We start from the raw sequence: 27,329 nt of genomic DNA on the forward strand, positions 1-27,329 counted from the left end.
TACAGCGAATACACGGGCCCGGCTGCGGTTTTCCACAGGCGTACGCCCCGCGAGTGCTTCCTTAGTAAATGCCCCCCATCGTGTGCATTACGTAAGGTGTGACACTCTGCGGGCACTATATGGCAGTCTCTATGTGAGCAGCGCTTTGGCTCAGTAGCCACAGCTTACAGTGTTCTGTGGTCTCTGACTGATATTACACGGGTGTGGATACAGTATATGTGACGCTGGCGGCGGTGTCGTAATATTAAACGTCGCTCTGCCACCGCCGCCATTCCCTTTCGCACTCCCTTGTCATCCTCACAGCGACCAGCAGGTGGCAACCGCGCGCGTCCAGAAGAACCCGCCAAAAGCTAGCGCATGCGCCTAACACCTCCTTAGGAACCAAAATTTGAGGTGGTTGTTTCAGGCCGGAGCGCATTATGTGAGGACTTCCGGAGTCACCATGTGTTTTGCTTGCCTGGGAGAGTTGAAGCTGCATCCTGTCCCTGGTCTGTGACATGTGAGTAAGTGTGCAGCATGGAGAGGGGAGGCTCAGGCTGATAACGGCCGTACTGCTATGTAAGCCGGCCGGCTAATGCAGGTGCGCCTCGTCTCCCCACTATGATTAGTTTATGGTGGGGGTTACAGTGCAGATTTAAAGGGCTGTGCAAAGTTATTACGCTATCCCTATTACAGAGGGGCTGTATTGTTGTGCGGCGCTTTTACTGCGGTGTGCCGCCATGTTTGTACAGGTAAGGCGTGACAGATGGCGGTCTGTACGCTGTGATCGCCCCAGATGTGCGCACTGATCGCAGGTACATTAGCGCTGTGTGCAGGTTAGGTTGCCGCATTTATTTTGCTGTGGGAGGTTGCCGTATACTTCTACGTGACGTCTAGACAAACACGTAGACTCGCCAGCGTATTCGCGCTCCGTGTTACATACGTTTTGTTTTTTACGCATAAGCCCCATGGACTTAGATTACGGTTTTCGGATGTGCGTGAAAATCGATTGCAGTATGCCCTATTTTGGTTCGTATTACAGACGGAAACTACTTATTAAAGTCAATGAAATTACGTAAATACGTAAGGTAGATGCGAGTTCACTGGTAATTAGGTCTAAAAATCAATGGCGCCGCATTTAGTTTTTGTTTTTTTTTGTAAGTGAAAAACACGAGATCATCCGCCAAAAAAAAAAAACCTCCATAAGATCCAGGTCCGCAGAGTTTTGGTCCGTGGAAGAGCTGCTTATTTCACTGTATACGTCCGTGTGACCCCGCCCGTAACGCACATCAACATGAGGCGTGAATGCTGCGGATTTTTCACAGCGTAAGGCCGGCTTCACACGGCCGTGACGGGCTCCACTGCGGAATTCCACGGCGGAGCCCGTCACGGCGCCCCCTCCAGAGACCCCAATACTTACCTCCGGATCCGGCGTCCTACGCCCCACGTGACGCTTCGGCGCGCATGCGCAATTGAGCATGTGACGCGCCGGCAGTGTCATATGACGCGGCTGGCGGTGGGCTGGGAAGCGGTTTCACACTATCTTCCACTGTGCTACAGCGGAAGATAGCGTGACGGACGGCTTCCATTGATTGCAATGGAAGTCGTCCGCGCGTACACCCGCGGCAAATAGAGCATGCCGCGGGTGAGGACGGGTGATTTTTACGGTGCAGAATTCCGTGGTGGAATTCCGCACCGTGAGCCCTGAGCTATTAGGTTCGATAGAACCTAATGGCTGCGGGCAACGCGTATTACGCAGCGGAAATCCGTCCGTGGGAAGGAGCCCTAATTGTGGGTAGAAAATCCGCAGTGTTCACAACGGGACGTATTTGCACGAATGATTTTCCTCCAGGTGTTCCATGCGACTGCCATATGGATGGAACCTTCAGACTTCAATGGGTTAATTTGCAGCAGTATTCTTATTTATTTTTTGCTCCCACTGATGGGACCTGCTGCGTTTTTTTTTTACCCCACCACGCCCCCCCCCCCCAAAAAAAGACCGCACCTGTGTCGAGATATGCAGAAAACACGCAGAATTGTGGTCCTTGCATAAGCTGCGTGTTCACAGGCTGAAAGCACATACCCCGGTGTGAATGAACCCTGATGGCGGCGTTACGCGGGCCGACCGTCATCCGAACTCAGTGGGTGAAAATGCAAACAGCCGTCGTCCCATATTAACGCGGCCGCTGATGGGGTGACGAGCGATAATTCGCCCGCCGGTCGCTAGTTGTTTCGTTTGAGCTCCCCCTAAAATAGTCGCTGGTTGATCGAGTCGCCTGATGTAATGTTAGTAGTTCGTATTGAGCGACTTGCGGATGATTTCGCATGGAGATCGCCGATATGCCGACAAACACAATAATGAACGGTCATCGCTCTGTAGTGAAGCAACCAAATGACTTCTGTTTGTACCGGTCAGCGACTATCTGAGCGATGGCCGCTTTCTATAAAAGTACCGTAAACCCCATCCACACGCAGCAAGACGAAGCCTGCAGTGTAGATTGACCCCCGTTGCAGATTCTCTTAAATTGTCTTGAACTGCTGGGACCCCAGTGATTCCGAGGCTGGTGGTCTGCTTGGTCCCGGAGTGCAGCGGAGGTCGCACAGGGGCGCTGCTGCTCCATTCACTTCAGTGACGGCGCCAGAGGTTGCCAAACGCATTTGAACTCAGCAACTTGCGGCGTTGTCATTCAAGTGAATGGAGCAGTGGCACGCCTCTGCACTCCGTTTATTTGGGGACCGACCGAATCCCCGTTCTCAGGGGGCCCCAGCGTCGGCCGCGATTGATTATAAAGTTAGCCACTAGGTTAGGGGATAGCTTAATAAGTTGGGGCAACCCTTTAAATCTGCAGCTTGTCTCGTGTATGAGAGCCTTGAGGCCGGGCTCACAAGAGTGTATTCTGGCAGCTTGCAGGCTGCGAGGTATACACACATGACCCATAGGCAATGACATTGCGTACTGTCTGCGTGCCGCCCATAGCCTATTGTACTATCTTGGGTGTATGCATGCGTAATACACTCTAATGTAGAACATGCGCATGGAATTCCTACGGTTATTCAGATCCGTCTGTCTTCACCCCGACAGGTAACCGATTCCTTGCAATCTACTCCATGGATATCGCGCTCGCTGGAGAAGAGGTTTCTGTTCTTGCTTGTATACACGGCATAAAGAGCTTGGAGGAGATTAGTTATCATTTGCATTTTTCTTGACAGAAACTGCGCCACTCTTGTCCACAGGCTGTGTTTGGTATTGCAGTTTATCTCCAACTGAGTGAAGTTCCGGCAGCGGCCTGTCGACAGGAGTCGCCATCTCTTCTATCGGGTTATAACACTTTGAGCTTGTCTTTCCAGACTCCTTAATGACGGAGCAGAGATGACAAAGACTGCAGGAGCGGAGGGCAGAACCTCTTCAGTGGTGAAGAAGAAAGATCTTAAGCAATCAAGAAACAGGAAGAAGAAGGAATTCTGGAAGAAACACCCCAAGATTGCAGCGACCGAAGCGGCGATTAAGAAGGTGAACCCTGTGCTGCCTCCTAAGGACCCCCAGGAGTTCTCGTCCAACTGGAAAGCCTTACAGGCGGTAGGTGTATGGGGGGGGAACACCATTATATGCGCTACACAGACTGGTCCCCTATAGGAAGACTTTAAAGGGGTTTTCCCGGAGTAGACGAATGATGGCCTGTCCTCAGGATCGGTCACCAACACCTGATCGATAGGGGTCTGCTGCTCGGGATCCCCACCAATCAGCTGATAAAACTGACAACGGCGCTCACCCAGTCATCACTGTCACTTCAGTCTGTACCAGATTCAGCACCACACATTGTGTAGTGGCTGTGCCTGGTATTGCAGCTCAGATTCATTCACTTGAATGGGACTGGGCTGCTCTCGGGCCATGTGACCAGTGTACACGACATCACAGGCCTGAGGCGATTGCGCAGGGCTCACCCCGGCGCAGTGTCCTCTTAAAATTGCTTATTGGGGAGGATCCTAGGCAGCAAATAGTTTCGCGCTGGAAAACCCCAACAGCCATACAGAACTGGGGCCCTCGGTTTGGACCTGACCCCAGGTGACATCTATGTAGAGTTTGTAGGTTCTCCTCCTGGTCATAAATGGGGATGTCCTGGGAAAACTCCTCTAATCCCCTTGAGGACCAAAGATTTTTCTTGTATTTTCATTTTTTCGTCCCAGCCTTCCTAGAGCCAAAACTTTTCTATTTTGCAATTGTCATAGCCGTATGAGGGTTTTTTGGGGATGAGTTGTATTTTCTTTGTTTTCGTCATGGTACCCTTTAACGAACCGTACAATATACAGAAAAACGTAACAAAATTTAATTGAACACTTGATCGCTTGTACTATATACTGCAGTACTTCAATATTGCAGTATATAGCCATTTTTGATGCTGCCTTTCAAGCTCTGCTTCGGGCAGGTCTTGATAGACACCTATATGCAGCAGTGCCGGGATCTTTCAATAGGCTCTGAGCTGTCAAGCTAGCCCATTAGCACCTCCTGATTGTGTGGCGGAGAGTGGTACTGTGACATGGAATGGGGTGCCGCAGTCAGCTTTAACCATGGCATCTAAAGAGTTAACTCTTATCTGCGGCATTCACCGTCAGCTGTCTGAGATGGCAGATAGCCGCCATGTTTATAGCGCACTCCGCACCCAAGCATACTCCACAGACCCTTCATGACCTCATCACATATTATTATGCAGTCATCTCATTGGTGAAGCCGTCATGCAGCCTCCTTGTATAGTAATCTTGTGGACATTCTGCTTTACACTTTCAGTTGCTGAAACCAGAGAGCAATAGCCCTGTGTCTGCAGAAACCAAACCCACAAAGAAAACAGACAAGGGCTTAAAAAAGGAAGAAAAGGTGAACGGGAAAGATAAACCCGAGCCCAAACCTAAGACTTCTGCCCCAAAAACCAACGGTCGCGTGAGAGAGTCCCCGACAGCTGATAAGGGGGTAACAGACCCAGAAGCCGGAGACGGGAGGAAAGGGGCGAAGAAGAGAAAATTACCCGAACATCGTAAACTCAGCATGGACCCAAAGAAGAAGCCTAGTGAGGAGAGCGTAGCGACGCCACCAAAGTAAGCGCTGTATATTCTACATGGGTATATCCACTGAATGGCCACTTCATTAGAGTCCCCCATCTAGTAGCGCTCCTCTCTCTTGGCCTTCAGAGCTGCAGCAATTCATTGTGGCGTAGATTCCACTCGGTGATGGAATTGTTCTGCAGGAATATCAGCCCCTGCGGACAGGAAGCTGCTTGTAGTTGCTGCAGATTAGATGGAGGTGCTGACATGTTCTGACCAGCTAATAGTAAAGGGTCATCGATTCATGCTGCTTGTGCCAAATTCTGACCTCCCATCAGCACAGGGCAACAGAAATGTGGATCCATCCGACCAGAAGATGTATCACTGAGCAGCAGAAAAGCAATTGTTGTGAACTGGAGTCTCATTTCTGTTTCTCTTTACTCAATGGCGCTGGAACCGGTCGTCCGCAGTTATAGCCGGTCCTTGGCAAGGAACGGCGAGTTGTAACATTTGGACACGTTAGTTGGAGCACCAGCGTTGTATTCGACTGCTCTTGACTATGGTGGTGTTGGGAAAAAAACCTCGCAGCTTGTCCTATCTTTGGGCGCTCTCTCCGAACGCCTGCCCGATTGTTTTCAATGGGGCCGAAAAACGCCGCACAGCATGCGAGCGCGGAGCGATGCAAGGTTCTCCATTGAAAACAATGGGGAAATGCTTGTCGATTCTCTGTTGCAGCTGAAATCCGTGTTGGAGGATTGCTATTCCCTGAAGTCATGGGAGGCGTTTTAGACACAAACGCCTCGCATCCGTGGGGACATCACACGTTTCTGAGTGCGATATCGGGCAGAGTTTCATGGCCCAAAATCGTTCTCGCCCCCCCGTGTGATATCAGTCTTAGAACGATTTCTGACATCCTCCTCTGACCCCTTTTGGTGACAAGTTGTGTCCGTCCACAGGATCCCCTTTCGATGGATGTTTTCCACGATCACGCCATTCTCTGTATACTCTCCACACTGATACACGAACCCCCCTCCCCTCCGCGGTTCGCAGTGAGATCCCGACTAGTCTAGCACCGATGACCGGCCTCATTGGAAGTCGCTCAGATCGCTGGATTTTCCCATCTAATGTGGATTCACACTGTCATAAGATTTTATGCTGCGCTCCGGGGTCACGGGGAGAATCTCCATACAGGAAGGATCCATTAGTGAGAGGGCCGGGGCTTTAATAAAGGGCCGCTCAGTGTATGTGTATAGCTGTACTGAGGTTAAGATTTTTTTTTTTTTCACCTAAATCCAAGAATCAACAAGAAAGTCTTGTAGTCGTCCCTTTATTTATGTATGGGTGTGGGTTTTAGTATCTGCTCCCTGAAAAGCTGGATGACAACCAATATGGCCACCATTATGGCTCCCGGCTTGCCTTCCAGTTTGGATGGTACATGTATACCCATGTGGTCATCTATACCATCAGCCTCTTCTGTATCTTGTATAATTAGCCAATGCAACTCGCATAGGCGGCCATGTTGGTTGGCACCCATCTTTCTCAGAAGCAGAATTAACGACTGAGTTGGCATGTAGAGCACGAAGCAAGACCTTAGAGGATGTTGATAAATGGTGATTTTTCAGAATAGACATCTGGTTTGATGACGTGGATCCGGATGACATTGAGGCGGCACTGGGCGCAGAAGCGGGTCAGATCGCACGGCGGATGCAAGGATTGCCAGAAGACAAGGTGGATGCAGTGGACAGGGTTCTAGTGAAGGACCGGGCCTTCGAGGGGTAAGTGCTGATATCCCTGAACATACATGTACATAAAGGGTTAACCGCAGCGAGGTGTGCCCGGCCAGCTGGTGTCATGTCAACGAGATCACGGGTAGTAAGCTAAGGCGTATTCATATCCCGGCTTTTCATAGCGGAGATGGGAATGTTCTGCTGTAGATGCTGGCCAGTGACTATGAGAACAGCCGAGCGCTTTAGCACTACGCTGTGTCTTTAAGGCCGACTGGCATGCATGCGCAGTGCAGGGCATGACGCACTGGGCTGTGATGCGGATTCCTGCATTACCTCTGCAGTGCTCGCAGTGGAAGTATCGCGGGACAGATGTCTTCCACTGCAGATTAGAACATGCTGCGATTCTCCCCCGTGAGCGGAAAATCGCAGTTGATTTCCACTTGTGGGCAGAGGAGAAGCTTTTAATATAGCCTGTCTGTAAACGGAAGCTGCTGGGGAAATCGCATCTGGCCGCAAATTCCACAGCGAGAATTGGGCATTGGGCGTAAGGCAGGAAGTTAGGGATCGGCGCAGCGCATCGTGCTACTTTGTTTCCATAACTCCCAATCCCTTCAATGGGGGCTATGCAAACAGCGCTGCACTGAAGCCCTTGGCTGTTTCCGACATGTGGTCTGAAGCAGAGGGACACGATTTTGTGTATCGACCATGAAAAGCAGAGATGGGAACACCCGTTTAAAGGGATATCCAAACTGTATAGGTATACCATAAAGCCTGGTAGGTGGTAGCTTCATCTTTGCAACTTCCTCCTATTGTGGGGCGTCCCAAGTGTTGCCTGAGCAAGAACACTCGCTGCGTCCCACAGACTACAATGGAGTAAGCGGTCTGCATCTGCTGCCAACTCTCTCCAAGGATCCAAGTTCTCCCAGTAAGTGGTGGTGGAGAGCACAGCTTGCCGGCTTATCCTATGCATGTGCCATAAATGTAATTTAACCCCTTGGTGACATGCAAATGTACATCAGGTGTGAGCGGGGTTTGTATGAAGTGGGCTCGTGAGCAGAGCCTGCTCCATACACAATGGGTGTCTGCTGAAAAGCTTCAGTACATTAAATAGTGCCATCACAAAGTAAAACTCTGCCTGTAAACGTTAAGCCCTTGGACAGCTACGTTGACCTAAAAATAAAAACTTTTTTTTTAAGTTGGGAGGAGAAAACAAAACTGGCCGCACTACCGAGGGGTTAACCCCTCTAATGAAGCGCGTTGAATATATACTGGCGGGTTTCTTACTGTATGCTCTATGTACATCCGGCCATCGATGCGATGTAGCGGTCGGCTCTGTGCTGACGTTGGTTCTACCTCTCTGTTCCAGGCTCACAAGGACCGTCGCCATGGACTGTGAGATGGTGGGTGTTGGCACAGATGGAGAAGAAAGCATCCTGGCCCGGGTATCCATTGTCAATCAGTTTGGGAAATGTGTGTACGATAAGTTTGTTAAACCCACAGAGCGAGTTACCGACTACAGAACGGCGGTGAGCGGGATCAGGCCCCAGGATATCAAGAACGGTGAGGACTCGGGGTGCAGGCTTGTAAGTACAGGGGGTCCCGAAAGTGTATAAACACCCACGTAGAATGAAAACCGTTCCACAGAGCGTGATGCAATTGTGTATACAAGCTGTAGGGGAAGGGGCAAACCGGGTAGGCCATGTGCCCAAAGGATGGCCATTTTGAATGCCGCCATCTTGGATTTAACTAATTTTTCCAACAGGAAGATCGGTGTGTGATCTGATCTATCAGACGGGCAGAGAATTTCACCAGTAAAACAATGGTGGGCTTCATGTTTACATAACTTTATTCTCATGTTAATGGAGTAACACGTCTTCATTACAGGCAATGTGAACAATGACATTCTCTCAAGCAGATTTTGGTTTATCGGCCAGTTTCTCTGAATTTGGAAGGAAGTGTGGCCCCTGCACTGCGGCAGACGGGGGATCCGGTCGGGTGGCGCTGATTGAAATCTGCTGCGATGACACTTGTGCTTCCTTCACCTGATGTGCCGACAATGCCAACCTGTTCTGCCTCAGATAGCGCCATCATTCACATCGCCTGGAATGAGGAATGGTCCCAGGAGAATGAATAGTTGTGCTACAATGAAGCCCATCGCTGTCTCTAGTGACGTTCTCCATATTTAGATCACACCGACCTTCCTGTTGAACGGTTTCCATTCTGTCTGGCTGTTTCCACTCCTCTGAGCCCCCCTGTACAATATGTGTGCGGTTTTATTACATGTGTTGGGGTTGGACACGGTGTGATATAACTGCCTCCTCCCTGTTTATCATGTTATTCCAGGGGAAGACTTCAAGGTTGTGCAGAAAGAAGTAGCGGAGATCCTTAATGGCCGGATCTTGGTTGGCCACGCTGTACATAATGATCTAAAGGTATGTAATGACTGGCACGTCCTCGGGTATGTTCATGTATATACTGCGGCATTTCTAGTAAATGGTGGCGGAGAATCTTCCATATAATATAGTATTAGCAGCGTGGATGAGACTTTGAAGAAAAAAAACATGCGGTGAAACAAAATTCCACGAAAGTGACCTGAAGTGTGACCTAAGTTACGTCACATTAGTGAGAAAATGAAATCCATACCAAAATCTGTTATATGGATTGTGATGTGATCTACTAGGCGAGAGCGTTGCCCAAGAGTGCCCTGTAAAGAGGTCATCCCAAGGAGGTAACCCTTGTCCCTATTGTGGTCTGTGGACGTCACAGTGGGGGTACAGCTCTTACCCTAAGAATGGCTGGTTTCAGTTCTGGCGGCTCGTTCATCTGATTGGCCGTTGTGTAATATGACAGCGACCTCTGCAGGGAAACTGTGTGATCGGATGCCACTCTAGGAGCCCTAAATGATGTCACGTGTGCACTGCTCTGGTTTTAAAAGGAGAACCCAAATAACGTCAGAACTAAAGATTCCAGTTATGTTCTTGAATGAGAAATCGGTGCATGGCAGTTTTATTGGCCCAAAGTAGTAAAATCTAAGAAAAAACCGAGATGGAGATCTATATCTCTAATACTAAAGAATAACATCCGGGATCGTCAGAATTGTAATTTCTAGAGATGAGCGAGTAGTGCCTTAGCCGAGTATCTCCCCGCTCGTCTCTAAAGATTCGGGGGCCGGCGCGGGTGACAGGTGAGTTGTGTGGGGGGGGGGGGGGGGGGGAGAGATCTCCCCTCCGTTCCTCCCCGCCCGGCGCCGCCACCCGAATCTTTAGAGACAAGCGGGGAGATACTCGGCTAAGGCACTACTCGCTCATCTCTAATAATGACCCAACGAATAAAGATGACCTTTCTGTATAAACGAAGGGTTACCTGCCTGCAAAAAACAAAACATTTCGGTTGCATTATTTTTTTTATTTATTTTTTTTTAACATCTCCGTTCTCAAGCCGTGCAATAAAAAGTCACGTGTGTCCGATGAAGCCGTACGCTCAACCCACAATGGAAGACGCTCTCAAGCGGCTCCGCAGATGAACTAAGTTATGTCTTTGAAGATGCTGATGCAGGAGAACGGTCTATGAAAAAATGCTTATATTGTGCAAAACTAGTAAAAATGAAATAAAACCCATATATACATTAGTCAGGGCCGCAGCCGGGCTGATCTGCAGAATAAGTATAACATCGCTTTTACTCAACTGTTCTAAACAAAAATGTAACAAAAAATAAATGCTGGAATTAAAGTGTCTTTCCAGGGAGAAGAGCATTGGCGACCCATCCTTGTGCTCGTGGTTTACTGTTCTCATCTGTTTCCTTTAGATCTTCTTTTTGGATCATCCTAAGAAGGCCACAAGGGACACTCAGAAATACAAACCGTTCAAGCAGAGAGTGAAGGTAGGACCACGTACATGCAGGAGTGTGCACTGATCCCAGAACCGCGCAGAGGAGCGGAAAGCGGGAGGATTATCAAAGGGGTTTGCAGCGGCCCTAAGGCTGGGTTCTCACAGGGCGGATTTTCCGCGGAAATTCTGTGCGGAATTTCGCCGCGGCAAATCTGCATGCGGCCACTAATCCCGGGATTAGCCAGCCAAGTGGGTGAGATTTCTCAAAAATCTCGTCCACACGGGACGGCTAATCCGGCAGAAACCGCCGCTGTGGCGTGGATTTGCCGACCGCAGCATGTGTTTTGGTTTTTTTTGGGGGGTTTTTTTTTTCTTCGTATCTCGATGAACGGAAGATGGGGTGAACCTGAAAGAATGGGGTGCCAATGGTGAACCTGAAAGAATGGGGTGCCAATGGTGAACCTGAAAGAATGGGGTGCCAATGGTGAACCTGAAAGAATGGGGTGCCAATGGTGAAGCTGCTGAATGATCTGCACAGGTCCCACTGCAGGATGTCGGCCCTCATGGAGTCTGTGTATGACGGCTTGGTCAGAAACCTGCATGTCATTTTGTAGGGCAGCTCTTGCCCTGTTCCTTCAGTCCTGATGCTGGTGGTTCCCTTCTACACTCCTGAGACTATGCCAGGGCACACAGCAAACCTTATGACGTATGGATGTGCCATCCTGGAGGAGCGGGACTACCTGTACAACCTGATGGGGCGTCAGGTAGCCGTCATGTACCGGTAGTGACAAGGACACCAGCAAAACACTGAACTGGAGAAGAATCAGTCAGGGAGGAGAGGGGTATTGTCTGCAGTCCATGTTTGGGGGGTGTCTTGCTGTCGCCTCTCCAGCTGCTCCCGTTGTCACACTAATTTGCAGCAAAGCGGGTGAAACTGATTCACAAGCATTTCTGCTTTCACACGGCCAAAACCGCACAAGATGCACAAATCTGAACCTCATTCTTTTGAATGGGGTCATATGCATGAGGGGTGCTGCAGCATGTCCTATCGTTCAGCCCCACTTTTGTTTTTAACGGGGCTGAGAAAAACCTTGCATGGCGTGTGAGGTGCATGCGATGCAATGCAAGGTTTCCCCATTGAAAACCATGTTTCCTGGTGCAGCTGAAAGCCGCACGGTAGGACCGCTACTTGCCTGAAGTGATGCATCCACAGGGAAATCGCATGTTGGTGAGCACGATATTGGGCCGTGTGAAATTAGCCTAAAGCGGCTGACATGAGTGTTAGTCGGGAAACGCCAGCACCATTATTGCTCATATAATAGCGTTAATTGCCGGGCTGCACTTGTCGGGGAAAACCTGTAATAGTTGCCTAACTGATTGATATCCCTAAACTTTAGGTGACTTTGGGTTATATTTGGATGCTTGTGTATTCTGTGCAGTAACTTTTTATATGGATGAAGGCAGCAAATTGTTCACGCAGGTTGTTACAGCAGCACGGAGGGAGCCGTGGTCGTAGATCGGATGCCCTGGCCTACTGGTTTCTCTGTTGAAGTCCATGCAGGGGAATGACAATATGTGAAGCGGACGGCTCTCCTCAGCTTCCATCCATCTGACGTCTGGTTTCCTCATGCTCTTGTCATGTCTTTGCAGTGCGGCCGGCCGTCCCTGAAGCTTCTCTGTGAGAAAATCCTGAATGTGAAAGTACAGACCGGAGAGCATAGCTCGGTAAGTCATAGCAGGCCGCTACTACAGAGAGCAGCTCCGGAGGACACGGTGCGACTGTTTATAAGGAAGGGGACGTTCACACGTGGCGGAAAATCCACACTAAAACCTGCAACGTTGGTGCGGAAATTACATAGAATTGGTGTGTTTTCTGCTACGGAAAATGTGCACGATTTCCACGACATGTGATTGTACCCTTACAGTCCCCATGTTATACCCCATTTTACCTGCAGTTGCGGGACTCAGGGCAATTAGCTGATCATGAATGGGCTGTCCTGGCATGGGGTTGTCAAAATGGGAGGGGGGCACCATGAACCAGCTTCACACTTTCTTAGCTGCTTTTTAGACTTGAAGTTGCAGGACAACTATGAATCTGGGTTGGGAGTCGAGCTCACAGCATGCCCAGTGGGTGCCGGCTGTTTATGTAGCTGCCACTTGCCGCAATCGGACCTAACCCTGACCGTCGCTGTTTGGCAGCTCACGCACAATCTCAATCCTGACAGTAACATGTAAGCTGCCAACTAAACAGGGGGCGCTCCTCTGAATCACCCCTGGCCCCCTCTTATGCAATCACTGGTGCAGATGGTAGCTCTGAGCGGAGTGAAGGCCAACAGGGCTGCCATGTATGTAACCATATTAATATACAGAATACAATATTTGACACAAACCTGAAAAATGGCTGGTAGTTAAAGGGTTAATCTCTGTTAGGTTTCACGTAAGTTAACGCTTGTTTACCTGTGTCCGCCCTTTACTGTCTTAGGTCCAGGATGCACAAGCTGCCATGCGGTTATACACCATGGAGAAGAAGAACTGGGAAGCCGCCATCAAAGCAAAATTTAACCATGCAAAAAACGAAACCCGAAAAGACAAACCGCCGCCATCAGCGATCTCCTCCTCCTAGTCGGCGCTGGACCGTTTATTATGGTGACTGACGCAGACGGTCTGACCCCAAATCTGTGTCTTGGTCAACTCGGGACTCTTCTTTAAACTGAATCTTGATCTTATTTCTAAGTGTCATGACTTCTCCTGAGGAGGATCCCATCCGCTGCGGCAGCAGGGACCACCCTTCCCAGCCGCGTGCGGCCCGCTCCCCGGCTGCTACCGTGTCCCGGTGCAACAATCGGGCTTTTCATTTTTTCTTAACAAATGTGCATTTTCTCCGTATGCAGACTGTCCTGCCTGTGGGGGGCAGTAGCCAGGGAGCTCTGCTTCACCCATTGAGGTACAGATCGCCTTCACGCAAGGGTGTATAAGTGTAGGTGCGCACCAGCGTATTGGGACTGGCTGTTGCCCATGTAATTGTATGGACCTCCTATTAGTTTATACGGCTAAGTACATGGACTTTTTTTTCAGACTGATGGGCCTTGCAGGGCAAAAAAAAACAACAAACGCCTCCTGGCACGTCTTATCCCGGTCCAGACATCTGCCATGTGAAGGTGCTGCCTGCGTCTATCAGGCCCCGTGCTGTCCGACGGGAGTTGTGCTGAGTGTCTGAGTTAGGGCTGCTATGCTCTTACCCCTGGCTGAAGAAGAAATGAAAGCTTGTAAAAAAAAGATGGCCGCCGGCTCCACGCTGACTTTATTCATGCAACATAGAAGCCCTAGCGTCACGCTGAGATGTTGCATCCAATGATTTATGGTCAATGCCGTCGTGTTGCCCTACAATGTGAGCCGGCAGCCACATTACATCCACAACTGTCGCATTGCAGTCTGATGGCAAAAGCGCGTGCAAGGCGTGTGTGCCCGCTCTGATTGGCTCTTGGGCGTGTTTTTTGTAAATGACCACGTTGCAGCTCTGCCCTCTGGCACTTCCTCCTGTGTGCCCGCCGTTGCGGTGTAGCCCAGCCTGAAGGTACGTTCACTAATAATGGAGAATGGACGTTTTCTGCAGCAGAAATTCCGCATTAAAACTGTAACAAAAATGTACGAAGATCTGAACCATAATTGTGGCTTTTCACAAGGTTTTTGATGCAGATCTGCAGCAGATTTCACCCTTTCATTTGAAGGAATGTAATCTGCTGCGGATCCACCTCGGCACCCACGCTGCAGACGTTTTAACGTGTCTTTTGATGTTTTGGTGCAGGTTTTCTGCTCGCTCCATGGGAACGTACCCCAAGGCTGGGATCTCACAGGGCGGAATTGCGGTGGAAATCTCACGGTTTTGTCGCAGTACAAAAACGTGAGATTTCTGTCAGGTAAGCCACTTAGCCGCGGCTTTTGGAGCAGCTCTGCCACATGCTCTTTCATTGTGGCCGGCACTCCCATAGAGAGCAGCGCGGCCAAAACGGGGAAAAAATAGACCTCCTGCAGCTGGGGAATCCGTGCCGACTTTGCTGCAATGGATTGGCTGTCCGGTGTGGATGAGATTTTTGACTAATCTCATCCACAGGGCTAGCTAATCCCAGGATTAGCAGCCACAGCGAAATTCTGCACGGAATTTCGGCGGCAAATCCGCGCTGTGTGAACCCAGCCTAAAATTGAATATCCATTTAAAACTAAAGTGCTGATTTAACCTAAAAATAAAGAAAGTAAGTATATACTTCCATTTCATTACTGCATAGGATGGCGCAGCAAACTGTTTTACTATACAGTGCGCAACTGCAAAACGCCATACAGCGGGGTGTACGTACGTAGTTCTTTGGCGTTCTGCCCAATGTATGGTTATAGAGTGGCTAATGTTGGGAAATACGATCAACATCTAGCTTTGGCTTATAGACCGAATGCAGCGTGAAGAAAGCCGACGACTCCTTGAAAGCACAATGTAATGTTTGAAGTAAGTTCGCACAGCCGTGTATTCATCGGGTCTTTCCTGGCACTTACTACTGGTGATCTGTCCTCACGAGTTGATCACTGGGGTCTGCCGATCTGTCCTCACTCGTTGATCACTGGGGTCTGCCGCTCGGGATTCCCATTGGTGCAGCTGAGCCATATGTCTGTAAAGGGATTGCAACCTTCTATTACACCTCTGGCTCAGATGCACTGACAGCGGGCCGGGGAAACAGATGGCAGGGGTCTGCCACTCAGGATCCCACCGATCAATCAACTATTGATGACTGATCCTGCGGACAGCTTATCAATAGTAAATGCCTGCAAAATCCCTTTAAATCTATATTTATTGCCACTAGGAAGAGGTTTTTCTTTGTTTAATGGGTTTAACTTCTGGAACTATGTGAACCTATAGCTTTATAAATGTTCCTATTATGTTCTGTTCGGATAATGTTGTGCCCCCTAGTGGTAACTGCTGTGACTACCATAGACTAGGGGTTAGTACTGTGGTGAGGGTTCTCTGATTTGACAGACAAGATGGCGACTTCTGTGAACTTTTTAAAGTACTATAAAAGAGTTGGCTTACAGAAGAGGAGACTTAGAGGATACAAGTACTCCTGTATAAGGCCTGTGTGGCTATACACAAGGAAAACCTATCCATCACTATGGGAACATTTGTGTCATGCTGCAGACTACAGCAGTGGGCATTTCATGATGCCAGGCTCCATGTATCGTAGTAATGTGGCACACTACTGTGAAATAAATCTCCCTCCGCTGCACCCGGCCGGTGGGTTTGTTTCTTTATTGGACTATGTTACTGCTGTTTTCGCCTTTTCCTCGGCAGTAGGGTACGGTCACACAGGTTGGATGCGCTGCTGCCATCATACCGACATCCCTCAGCGATGTACGCCACAATGTAAGTGAATGGGATTTTAACAAACTCTACAGCAGAAAATATCCACAACGGACGAGTCTTGCATCAAATTGTGAACGCCGCCGTCTTTGTGGGTTTTTACAATGAATTTCAATGTAGTGCGTGAATCCTGCGGTCAAAAGTGGCATCAAAATGCGTGGATTTTCATGCGCAATTTCTCTGCAGCATGTAACTTACCCTAGAAGCGCAGAATAGATCATCCCTGCAGGACAAAGGCATCGATGCCTTCAGCATATGCCCTACTAGGATAGTGGCCATGTAATCTAATCCCGACTGCTCCAGCCATGGCCTATCGACTCAAACCACTGAGTGTTCAGCACCGATCTTGGGGCCGGGGATGGTTTGCTCACGTGACTCTATCATAACCCTTCTACCCCGGGATCCACGTGTGAGCCGCATCAAGTCATTCTGAATAAGCTCTAGGCCTGTGTCATACGGGCTACAAAACGCGTGTATGTGAAGCTAATGGCTTCCAATGGGTTCTTTCAGGCTACAAAATATGTGAAAGAACCCATTGGAACCCCTCAGCTTCACATACATGCGTTTTGTAGCCCGTGTGTAAGAGGCCTTAACCCTTTCCAATCCAATTTGTATCCTGGTTTTCCTAGGGGGCTTACTCTTTTTTTGCCATTATACAACGGCGCTATCTGCTGGCTAAAGTCAGTACTGCATGAGGTGACACATTGGATAGGCTCCGACAGCAGAGAGGCTGGCAATATACAGTAAGAGAACTCCGATGGCCGTCTTCCAACATCGGAGCTGTACAGCCTTAAATGATAATGTCTTCAGAGGTCAGACAGTGGATTGGTGGTAAGGGTGAAAGTGAAACGGTCACCGGCTCCATGCACTATAACCTAAGTTGTAGGAGTATAATTAACTTTTATTTTTTTAACTTGCTCCGCTTCTGTTGCCCATGCCACCACCTCCAAGAGTCGGTGCGCGGAGTACGCATGCGCACAGCCTACAGCTTTGAGTCTATTGCACAACAACCTTCAGAGGTCACAGCATAGATGGCAGGAGCGGTCCTATGAGCACCATAACTTAGCTTAGTGCTCATAGGAGGTGACGGGTTCATGTAGCTGGGTTGATCCACTGTACAGTAAAGGCCATCAGATTATATCCCCCCTAAAGTGGTGTTCCAACCAGGAAGAGTTATTTAATATCTGTAGGATATGCCATAAGGTGGGGGGTATACAGTCCGAGACCCTCCATCTGCCTATCGTCCTACACATAAGCCATTTATTTTGGGCTATAGGCTGAGGTGCGGGGACGCGCTTGTCTGACATCAGGTGGAGGCATCTATTTACAAGAATTGGAAACTTTTACTCCTTACAAAGAAAGAAAACGTTTTCTGTCTTCAAGTTTACAAATAAGACGACATCTCTACTTGTGAAGTCACATTCTGATTCCAGTGTTAAGGCTTGAAAGGGCGCTGTCTGCCAGGGTAGTTATCTCCTATGGAAATAAGGAGAGTGATTAATATTCCGGAGCACCATCAATACAGGACTAACCACTTCACTTGGAATGAGTTGTCTGTTAAGGCCCTTTTACACACAAAGCTGATCACTTAAAAAATGGCTTTTGAGCAATCATTTTACATAAACAACTAATTGGTACTAATGCCAATGAGTAGCTTATTAATGTATGTGAGCCGACGGGAGATGTATTCAAAGAACAGCGGATGGTCTGTTCTCTGAATACATTCCCTTTGTTCTGCCGCGGGGCTGACTGCGCTCCCCGCAGAGAACACAGCATGAAGTCCCCGATATCAGCTCTTCTGTCGAACATACAATCATCGTTCGGCATAAAAATTGAAAGATGGGCACATTGACACACAACGATATCGCTAAAAGATGGCGCTTAAACGATCATCGTGTGTAAAAGGGCCTTTACTCTAGTCATGGTCAAAGCGATATTTAGATTTGCACTGGAGGAGCGCAGGCGCCTGCTGTACAGTTGGAGAGAAGCAGGTAGGTCACACATTTCAGCATGGAATCGTAGCATTGGAGGGGGCAGAGGGGGCGGCGAAGATGCTCTTCGCTTCCGAAGGAACCCTACAGACTTTGGATGTGAATAGAGAGCAATACAAAAACAATGAAAACTGGGAATAAAACTCAATTATATGTTAAAGATGGAAATCTGCTTTTACGGGTACGCTCACACGTAGCTGAATTGGTGCAGACTTTCCACGGTAGGGAAATCCGTGCCATATTGTGCGCCATTGCTGTTGTGGGTTTTGACACAGATCCGCAGCCGGATTCACCCCTACAATTAAAAGCGTGAAACCTTCTGCAGATCTGGATCAAAGACTACCGAATGGAGCGACGCCACAATCCACTATGTGTGAATATATACCCAAGGCCGGTCACACAGACAAGGAAACCCCTGGATACGAGACGCTTTCACATGGAAGCAGCCGATCATACCTGCGGGGCTGAAGGAATCCCCGCTGCAGCAGAGGCTTGCCATGTTCTCCCACCGCAGCAGAGGCTTGCCATGTTCTCCCACCGCAGCAGAGGCTTGCCATGTTCTCCCACCGCAGCAGAGGCTTGCCATGTTCTCCCATTGTTTTTAATGCTGCTGCCGACCCAATTGAAGAAAATGGGCGATATTGCAGGAAAACAATCACTCATGTAATTATGACCCCATTCAGAAGAATGTGGTTCATACTTATGTGTCTCGCAGCACACAAATCTCGCACAATTTCCTTGGCCGTGTGAATCCAGCCTAAGGCCCCGTGTACTGAAGAGAATAGGCCATCGGCATAAAAAACGGAAATAAAACCATTTAACCTTTTCTGCGCTGAGGACTAATTGTTTGTTTAAACCGTTCCTATGGGTCACAAAAAAGCTTAAAGGGGTATTACCATCTGAGACACTTAGGGCATAGCAAAGCAGTTTGCTCTAAATGCCCACGGCTGGGTGCACATTTTGGGGCCGTGTGCTGTCTGTAACTCCCATGAGGCTATACACATGGATATGGGGGGGGGGAACACTTCACAGACAAGAAATAAGACATGCAATGCATGTGAACGTGCTATCCATGTGCATCGGGCAGCACACAGAGCTATCATAGAGTGTGCTACCTAATGCAAGTTGACTTGTGCCAAACTCGCACCTAGCCTAATAGCTGGGAGCCCTGGAAGTAGGACTGGCACCTATCAGGAGAACAGGGGTCTCTATTGTAGGTTATTGGGGTTACCGAAACGGTTGAGTGTTTGACTATGATGCAGATGGCGGCACTGATGTATGACCACCTCATATACTTCTTTCTGGAGTGTGCACGGGGATCAGAAGGCCCCCAATTCTGCCAATATTGGCCAGACGGTGATCATAAGTACTTATGGGTTCCTGATGTGAAAAATACATGTCAGCAACTGCCAGACAAGGTCAAGCTTGTTGTGACCACATGGTTGGGGATTGGCATCGCTGGCCGCATGTGCCCCCAGTTCTGCATCCATGACTTAGGTCTCTGCCACACGGGGTATAAAACGCATGTATGTGAAGCTGGTGGTTTCCAGCGGGCTCTTTCATGCTACAAACCATCTCATGTGAAAGAACCCATTGGAAACCACCAGCTTCCCATCCATGTGTTGTAGCGAGGTCTGTGGCCCGTGTGGAAGAGGCCGAAGTGAACTCGCAACTTGTGTGTTCTAATGCAACAAGACTGAATCTAATCCACAAGTGTCAGTGAGCCCTGAAGGGTTCCCCCACCCAAACGTTGCTCAACCCGCTCATCTAGCAGTAGGCGAGGCCTGAGCCTCTTCATACCTCCAGGCCGTCGTATCGCTCTTTGATTTCCGCCATCAGCTGATCCACATGTTGTAACAACAGTTCAGGACGGGCGCCGCCTGCAAGAGATGCCATAATGGATGGTCACATTAGGCGCAGTCTTTCCGTCTCGGGCTGCTGGATTGGTAGGACTGGTCTCAATGTCGCACCCTACAATCAGGGTACTGGGGTACTTTTACGCTATTCATTGACAGGCGTGGAGACTAAAGGGATTGTCCATTTGTAAGTTATTTATAGCCCATCCTCAGGACAGGTCATCAATAATAGCCGAGGGGGGCCATTTCTGTGGGAAGCAAACAGCTCTGTACTTACTGCAGAGGCCAGGCTTGGTACTGCAGGCTATGTTCACATTCATTATAATCGGAACTTGGCCTGCAATACCAAGTCTGAGTGTGATACAAGCACATTTTTTGCACCCATATGCACGACTGTGCGGTCCAACCCCTGGTCAGAGCATCCATAACACGGCTGTTGTGTGTCTGACTAGGCCTTATTCACACAAGTGTTTATGCGCAGCTATTTAGGCACGATAAAAACGTTGGCCAAACCCGTGACCGTCTGAGGCAGCGGACGCCAATGTATTTGTTCACATGGCAGATTTTTAGCCGTGTAAAAACATCGCAGCGTAAAGTCGCCGACTGTTTTCGGTCACTGATTTTTCATGCTGCATCAAAAGCCAAATCTGGGAGCTGAAAAAGGAAAAGACGACAGCCGCTCTATGTAAGTTATTAGAAGGATTTCTGCCCCCCGACAGAATTCGGCGCTGATATGGACGAGAAAACGCTGATTAATCAGGGACTCAATTGCGGCTCTTCTTCCTTGTTGCAATTTTCGTCTGCGCTACGGCCGGCGTAAGATCACAACGCTTAAGCTTATGTTAAAGCGCCCTAAGTCACAGCGGCAGAACCTTAACTGGTAATGTGCCGGCCGCGCTCCATGTTACAGAGGCCAGATCTTCGTCAGCTATCACAGTACTGTTAAGGCCTCCGGCACGCCAGATTTTTTTTTTTGGTCTGTGTGCCAATTATAAAAAGGACGACACACGGCCCGCACGCAGCCCCATGTTGATCGATGTGGTAAGGCTCACCTCCGTGTTTTTAAGCGGACACACAGACTGCAGAAAAAAAGAAGCATGCGCTATTCTGATCCAATTTGCTGCAGATGTGACTCGCCCATCGAAGTCAACAGGGATACAACAGAAAGGTCCAGCACTCAGATGCCGGTCATGTGCCGTCCATTTGAAAAGTAGAATTGGGCTTGTTTTCAGGTTTTTTTGTGGACATGAAAAGTAAATGACATGATGGAGTTAAAAAAAAAAACAAACGGATGGCGTACAGAACAGCATACGTCCGTTTTTTGTGGATGTAACATTGATAATTCTTGTTAATGCAGGCTGGGGCTCTCGGCAGAAAAATTGCTCAAACAGTGATTTTTCGCTATAGTTGTCCCGTGTAAATACAGCGCCCGACAGGAGGGTACTGCGCAAGAAATCGCTAGTCAGAGTTCTGGCTCAGTGTAAACAGGCAGTCGTTCATCGTTAGACAACTGCCTGTTCATAGTGAATGGAGCCGAGCGGCTAGAAGAGATCTCAGGCTCCGCGACGATCGCTTGTGTGAAGGCACAGGTGCGATAAGTCTTGGGATGTCGGGCGCTCGGGCATCGGACAGTCCTCCTGTGTAAAGGCACCATGAGGCCTCTTACACGGGCTACAAAAGCGCGGGATTTTGTAGCGATGCAACAAGATGCACAAAACCCGCACGAAAATACAACCCGTTATTTGCAAAGCTGCCAGACAAAAAGAGCGCCGCACATTCTATTTCTGTGTGAGCCTCGCACGAGAATAGAATATACAGACAGGCACAGAACGCAGACACGGATTCATTGCAGACAGGCTGCGGATTCTACGGGAAAAGCAGGAGATTAAAAAGATAAATTAATCTGTACTGCGCAAGTCTGACGGCGAGCCGTGCGGACCACCCGCAGTACAGATGAAGATCAAGAAAAGCAGTTCCGCGCGGACGACGCTGATGCCAGGGCCGGATTCCGCATGCGGCCTTCATCAGCTAATGGTGTGTTTTTTCGGTGCGGACTTTAGTACAGTTCTGATGTCCATCCGTTTCTGCGGATCTTCCTCTGTTACTATGGTCCTCTATGTTACGTGCAGAAAAAGCTGTTTATATACGGATGTTCCCCAACATTAAAATCTGCTCTGCAAGCACGATTAGGCGGGGTTCACATGGGACGGATTTACTGCAAATTTCCGTGCGAATTGTCCGACCGTGGCTCCTAATCCCCGGATTAGCCAGCAAACTGGACGAGATTATGCAAAAATCTCGTCCGCACGCTGCAGCCAATCCGGTGCAGAAACGGCCATGCGACGCGGAAGTTAAATATGCAGCAGGTCAATTTTTTTTCTTTCCGCAGCGGCCTCTCTCCTGTCTATGGGGAGACGTGGCCATAGTGGAAATGCAGGCGGCGAAGCTGCTCTAAAACCTGCAGCTGCGGAATTCTCACGGATTTTCGGTGCAGCCAATCTGCAAGAATTCCACTGGAAATCCGTCCCGTGTGAACCCAGCCTTACGCAGCGGATATTTTCCGCCCCACGTGGACAAAAAAATTTTTTTTTAAAATCACTAAAACTCATTAATTTATTTGTGTTTTCAAACCGGTGCGGATTGTACTCCTGAAATTCCACAGCGGTCGTCCCGTGTGAACATAACCCATTAGTGGAGAGATGCGGTATAATAAAGGGGGACGAAGATTCTTCTGGTCTTTCTATCATTCCTAGCAGATATCTGTCAGCCTTTGCCCATAGATGGCTGATAACAGGGAACAATACACCGCACAGCAAATGGATTTTCTGTGCCTTTAAGGAATCAGCGGAAGGTTTAGTAGCGTTTTACAAGCACTGAAGATGAATTACCAGGGTGGCACCATATCAGATGACCCGGTAATCTCGTTAGCCTCACCGTAATAAGCCATTTCACTGAGCAGCAGGCAGACGTTCTCCACAATTTCAGGGTCATCTGCGTGGAGTCGGTAAAGCTCTTTAATCAGGGAGAGGCCGCTCATCCCTGCCACCGGCACCAGCACGCGATACACCGCCAACTCTGAAGGAGGCAACAGGTCATGGATCAAGTCAATAGAAACAGAGGATCCTGGGAATCAGCTGTGGTCTTAAAGGGGATTGTAAGAGATTAGAGAATCATGGCTGCCTTCGTCCACAAACAGCGCCACTCTTGCCCATGGGCTGCGTCTGGTATTGCAGTTCATCTCCATGAACATAAATGAGACAGGGATGCAGTACCAGACAAAACCCTTGGACTGAAATAGACTAAATATTGGTGCTGTTTTTAAAAGAAATCGGCCATGTTTCTCTAATTTCATGTAACGCCTTTAAGGGGCTTTTTGGGAATTTACTCTTGATGATTAATCCTTAGCATGTCATCAATAGTTGGTCGGTGGGAACCTGCTGCTTGGGATCTCCTCTGATCAGCTGATCCTCCGGCCTGCTGTCAGTGCTGCTGAGTCGGATGTCCACATTTGGGTCGGAGTTGGATGTGTAATAGAAGGCATCGCTCTCATAGAATTCAACGGGAGGGATGTTTTTTATTACATTTTCAGCTCTGACCAGCTTGGCTGCACTGCCAACAGCTGGAGGAAGAGAAGTGTCAGGGCTCGTTCACAATAGCGCTGTGTTAGCGCAGTATAGGCGCGTGAAAGGATCACAGCTATACGGCACTAAAGATCACATGAACGGCCGATTCCCAGCTATTAAGTCTCGAGCTTAATTAGCAGTGAAATTGCCCATTCACACGATGGGGAGCTGCGTGGTGCAGGCTATCCAGCCGCCCTGCTGCGAAGCAATGATACTCACTCCTGTGCAGCAGCACGGGAGCGAGAACATGCGGGGTGTCGGGCATCATTTGACAGTTGTCCCGTATGGGGCTTAACACTTACATCCCCAGACTCAGTGGGTCATCCACTTCCAGCCCATAAGATTATCTTACAGGGCTAAAAGTAGGTGACAGATTCCCTTTAAATTGATGTTGGAAATACCTGAATTCACCGTCAGTCCAGTCAGCGCCAAACAAACATTTTTAGACAGAAATGGGCGCTGTGAATGTGCCTGCAGGGCTTCCAGGAGGAGCAACGTTATGGATTCAGTCTGTTCTGCTGCTATGTGACCTGTAAGTTTAGGATACAAATAGAGGAAAGGTTAAGACATCTGACACTACTGACATTATATTGGAGGAAGGCGAAAATTTTAAGGGGTTTTCCTACTAATGGGATTTATCCCCTATCCACAGAACAGAGGATAAATACCTCACTGCTAGGGATCAAGCAGCTGGGACCCCCCAGCAACCCCAAAATCTGCACACCCCAAGACACACCCCATTTGGACATAATGGTACACATACATGGTTCAAAGAAGAGCGACTAAACTAATACATGGAATGACGGGACTGGAATACCCAGAGAGGCATCAAAATTGGGATTATTTACCCTGGAGAAAAGACGGCTAAGGGGCGACCAAATAACTATGTATAAATACATGAGGGGACGATACAAGGATCTCTCCCGCGATCTGTTTACACCCAGGACTGCGACGGTAACAAGAGGGCATCCGCTACGTCTAGAGGAAAGCAGGTTTCATCACCAACACAGAAAGGGGTTCTTTACTGTAAGAGCAGTTAGACTGTGGAACTCTCTGCCTGAGGACGTGGTGATGGCAAAATCCATAGAGGAGTTTAAAAGGGGACTTGATGTCTTTCTGGAGAAGAAGGATATTACAGGATACAAATATTAGGTTAAGTGTCAATCCTGGTATATAGGCAGGTAGGAACTATTAGGGGTTGATCCAGGGAACAGTCTGATTGCCATTAGGGAGTCGGGAAGGAATTTTTTCCCCAAAAGGGCTAATTGGCTTCTGCTCTTGGGGTTTTTTGCCTTCCTCTGGATCAACAAAACAGGAAGCTAGACAGGCTGAACTAGATGGACATTGTCTTCATTCGGCCTTCCGAACTGTGTTACTATGTTACTCTGCCATTCATATGGGGATCTCAGGGTGCACAGACCCCCCCAATATTCTACACCCCTAAACTGCACTCCCCAGGAATGCCATATAGGTGGCCATATTAACTGAGAAAGGAAGGGGTTAAAGTGCTTCCCCACCCAAATGATAAAACTCCCCATATGTATACAATGTATGCTCATGAATGTTACTGTTCTCTTAAAGGGGTTGTACCCTCTATTCACAGGATAGGTGATAAAAGTCTGATCATTGGGGTCTCACTTCTGAGACCTCCACCGATCGCGAGAATGGTGGTCCTGTTTCCCCCCCTTCTGCTCTCTTCACTGTAGGCCTGCTGCACCTCTCCATAGCGAGAAGGCAACTGAATGGAGTGATGGTTGCGCATGCACGGTGCTGCTCTGTTCATGTTCAGCGGGACTGCCGGAGATAACCGAGTACAAGCGCTCGACTACTTCCATCAACCCCATTGAAATGAATGGCGCGCCCATTGCTCCAGTCAATGTGACATCACTGGAGATGAGAGAAGTGACCCCACGGTGATGAGGAGAGGGGGACACAGGGACCTCATTCTCGGGGGACCGGGATCCGCGCTGGACTCTGCCGTGCGCACAAACCCATAAACGGAACTGTATGGTATATTGTGAGTTTATTCCGCTGAAGTGTGTAATACAACGAGGAGGTTTCCACCTTTCATCCCCAATATCCACAGGGCGGTGCAGGCCGATTCCACCAGCGCTCCGTCAGCGCCGTATTTCTCCAGCAGTGTGCAGATGACCGCTACGGCTTTCTTAAGACATCCTCCTTCCATCTGGTTTTCTGTGACAACCATAAAATAAAGCTATTTTAAAGGTGATAAATATTAGATCAGTAAGGTCAGACCTCTTGGACCTCCCGAAATCACTAGAATGGACCATCCATGTACCCTTCACTATAATGGGGGATTATACACTGGACGACCGCTGCATTAGGAACAGCGGGCGCGTGGCATCTTGTGATCAGTGATACGGTATCATGTGATAGCCACGTCACAATTTGCTCCCAGATAATGTGCTGACCTCCCTCAGAGCAGCAGAAGGCCACATTTGTTAGTTATGGGTAAATGTGATAAATTATGTGCCGTTGACTGCGGGCAAATTGTTGGTGCCCAGAGATGTGATGCCAGTATTTCTGAAACTGGCGTACTTGTTGGCTGTTCCTGAACCATGATATATAGAGTGTACCGCGACTGGATGAACCATGGACAGACGTCCGACAGATCACACAGCGGCAGGCCACATGTTGTTGATCATAGAGGCGAGCGTCAGGTGGCACATATGTGGTCTCAGCAACGACGTGCCACAGCGGACCAACTGACCCAGCAGTACAACAGCGGGGAAGTTAGAATAATTTCCACAATGACCATGTGGCGTACCTTGCGTCAACTGGGATTCAATAGCCAAAGACCGACAAGGGTGCCCTGAGGATCCCCGTCATCGCCAACAAAGGCTGGCATGGGCCAAGGAAAGACCTTGGACACCTGACAGAAGGTCGCCTGGAATGAGGAGTCTCGTTTCCTGCTGAATTACATGGCTGGCTGGGTCCACATTTGTGTGAACATAGCATGAAGCCCAATCCCACAGGTGCATGGTTAAGGTTCAGCAGGCCGGTGATGGCCGTGTCCTGGTCTGTGCAGGACCTCTTGTCATCATACCACAGTCCTTGAATGGTGAGCGCTGCAGTGACCTGTTCTGCACCCATATCTTCAGGAAGCCTCCCCTGACCCCAGGGTCATCTTTCAACAAGACAATGGTCTGTGTCATTGAGCTCGGATCACTAGACAGGAACAGGACAATGAATTCTCCACATCGCCTTGGCCTCAAACTCACCGGACTGTAACCCCATTGATCACGTTTGGAATATACTAGAAAAGGGCTGTGAGATCTGCACCCACTTATCTGCAAAATGTACATCCACTGCTGGAGCGGCTGCAGCGGGCATGGGGCGAGTGGAGTATGGAGGTTTTATGCCACTTTGTGGAATCTATTCTCCAATGTCTGAAAGCCGTGATCACCCAAAAGTTGGGCCAACCGGGTATTGAGTGGGTGTTCCTAAGGCCTAATGCAGACAGGCGTAATTGCACTGCGGGATCCGGAGCGCAACAAAAGAAGTAAAGCATTTGCTCGTTCGTCATCTGATCAGATGCAGCTTCACACGGGCTGAACGTTCATAGGGACAGTCGTTTGCCCGTTCTTGCTCAATTAACGGGCGGCATAAAAAGGCCCTTTAGTAATATGGGCTGATCAACAACTGTGTTATCGCTCATGGTTACAGTCAAGGAAGAGGCGCCGGGCTCTGCAGCTGCTCTCCAGGGTCAGTTTACATGGTATGCAGCACTGCTGCAGGTGGCAGAGCTCCTAAAATAAATGACATTATGCTACTGTATTCCTTCTCTCTATATCAGGATGCATATTGGGTATATACTAGTTTTTATGGTTCACTCCCTACCTAGTAAAGATTTAGCTGCTCTACCATGT

The 27,329-nt window shown here is 49.0% G+C and overlaps 2 protein-coding genes across 7 annotated transcripts in view; one reads left to right on the forward strand and one right to left on the reverse strand.

Moving 5' to 3' along the window:
- The first annotated feature begins 382 nt into the window (after positions 1-382).
- REXO4 (REX4 homolog, 3'-5' exonuclease) lies at positions 383-15,840 on the forward strand. 5 transcript variants are annotated; one of them, XM_066580388.1, is made up of 9 exons: positions 383-499; positions 3,328-3,556; positions 4,763-5,067; positions 6,636-6,788; positions 8,107-8,300; positions 9,084-9,172; positions 10,546-10,620; positions 12,219-12,293; positions 13,051-15,840. In XM_066580388.1, the coding sequence occupies exons 2-9, from the start codon at positions 3,350-3,352 to the stop codon at positions 13,189-13,191; spliced, it is 1,239 nt and encodes a 412-aa protein (XP_066436485.1). In that variant the 5' UTR covers positions 383-499; positions 3,328-3,349; the 3' UTR covers positions 13,192-15,840. The 5 variants fall into 5 exon arrangements, with proteins under 5 accessions (XP_066436485.1, XP_066436486.1, XP_066436488.1 ...); XM_066580389.1 differs by having other exon boundaries at positions 419-503; XM_066580391.1 differs by having other exon boundaries at positions 499-558.
- A 1,452-nt stretch (positions 15,841-17,292) lies between these two features.
- Positions 17,293-27,329, reverse strand: part of STKLD1 (serine/threonine kinase like domain containing 1) — a 30,757-nt gene continuing 20,720 nt past the window's right edge. For both annotated transcript variants that reach the window (XM_066580393.1, XM_066580394.1), the window contains exons 15-19: positions 25,504-25,632; positions 23,841-23,969; positions 22,751-22,891; positions 19,761-19,840; positions 17,293-17,445 (exon numbers count right to left, since the gene is read on the reverse strand). In XM_066580393.1, the coding sequence (XP_066436490.1) occupies positions 17,386-17,445; positions 19,761-19,840; positions 22,751-22,891; positions 23,841-23,969; positions 25,504-25,632 (539 nt within the window). In that variant the 3' untranslated portion in view covers positions 17,293-17,385. The remainder of the gene's footprint in view (positions 17,446-19,760; positions 19,841-22,750; positions 22,892-23,840; positions 23,970-25,503; positions 25,633-27,329) is intronic.

The sequence above is a fragment of the Eleutherodactylus coqui genome, chromosome 10, assembly GCF_035609145.1.
Source record: "Eleutherodactylus coqui strain aEleCoq1 chromosome 10, aEleCoq1.hap1, whole genome shotgun sequence".
Classification (NCBI taxonomy): Eukaryota; Metazoa; Chordata; class Amphibia; order Anura; family Eleutherodactylidae; genus Eleutherodactylus; species Eleutherodactylus coqui.

Coding starts and splice junctions, on each gene's coding strand:
- REXO4 (XM_066580388.1), top strand. CDS start 3,350: ATGACAAAGACTGCAGGAGCGGAGGGCAGAACCTCTTCAGTGGTGAAG. Junction 9,173..10,545: donor CTGTACATAATGATCTAAAG/GTATGTAATGAC, acceptor TGTTTCCTTTAG/ATCTTCTTTTTGGATCATCC. Junction 10,621..12,218: donor CGTTCAAGCAGAGAGTGAAG/GTAGGACCACGT, acceptor ATGTCTTTGCAG/TGCGGCCGGCCGTCCCTGAA.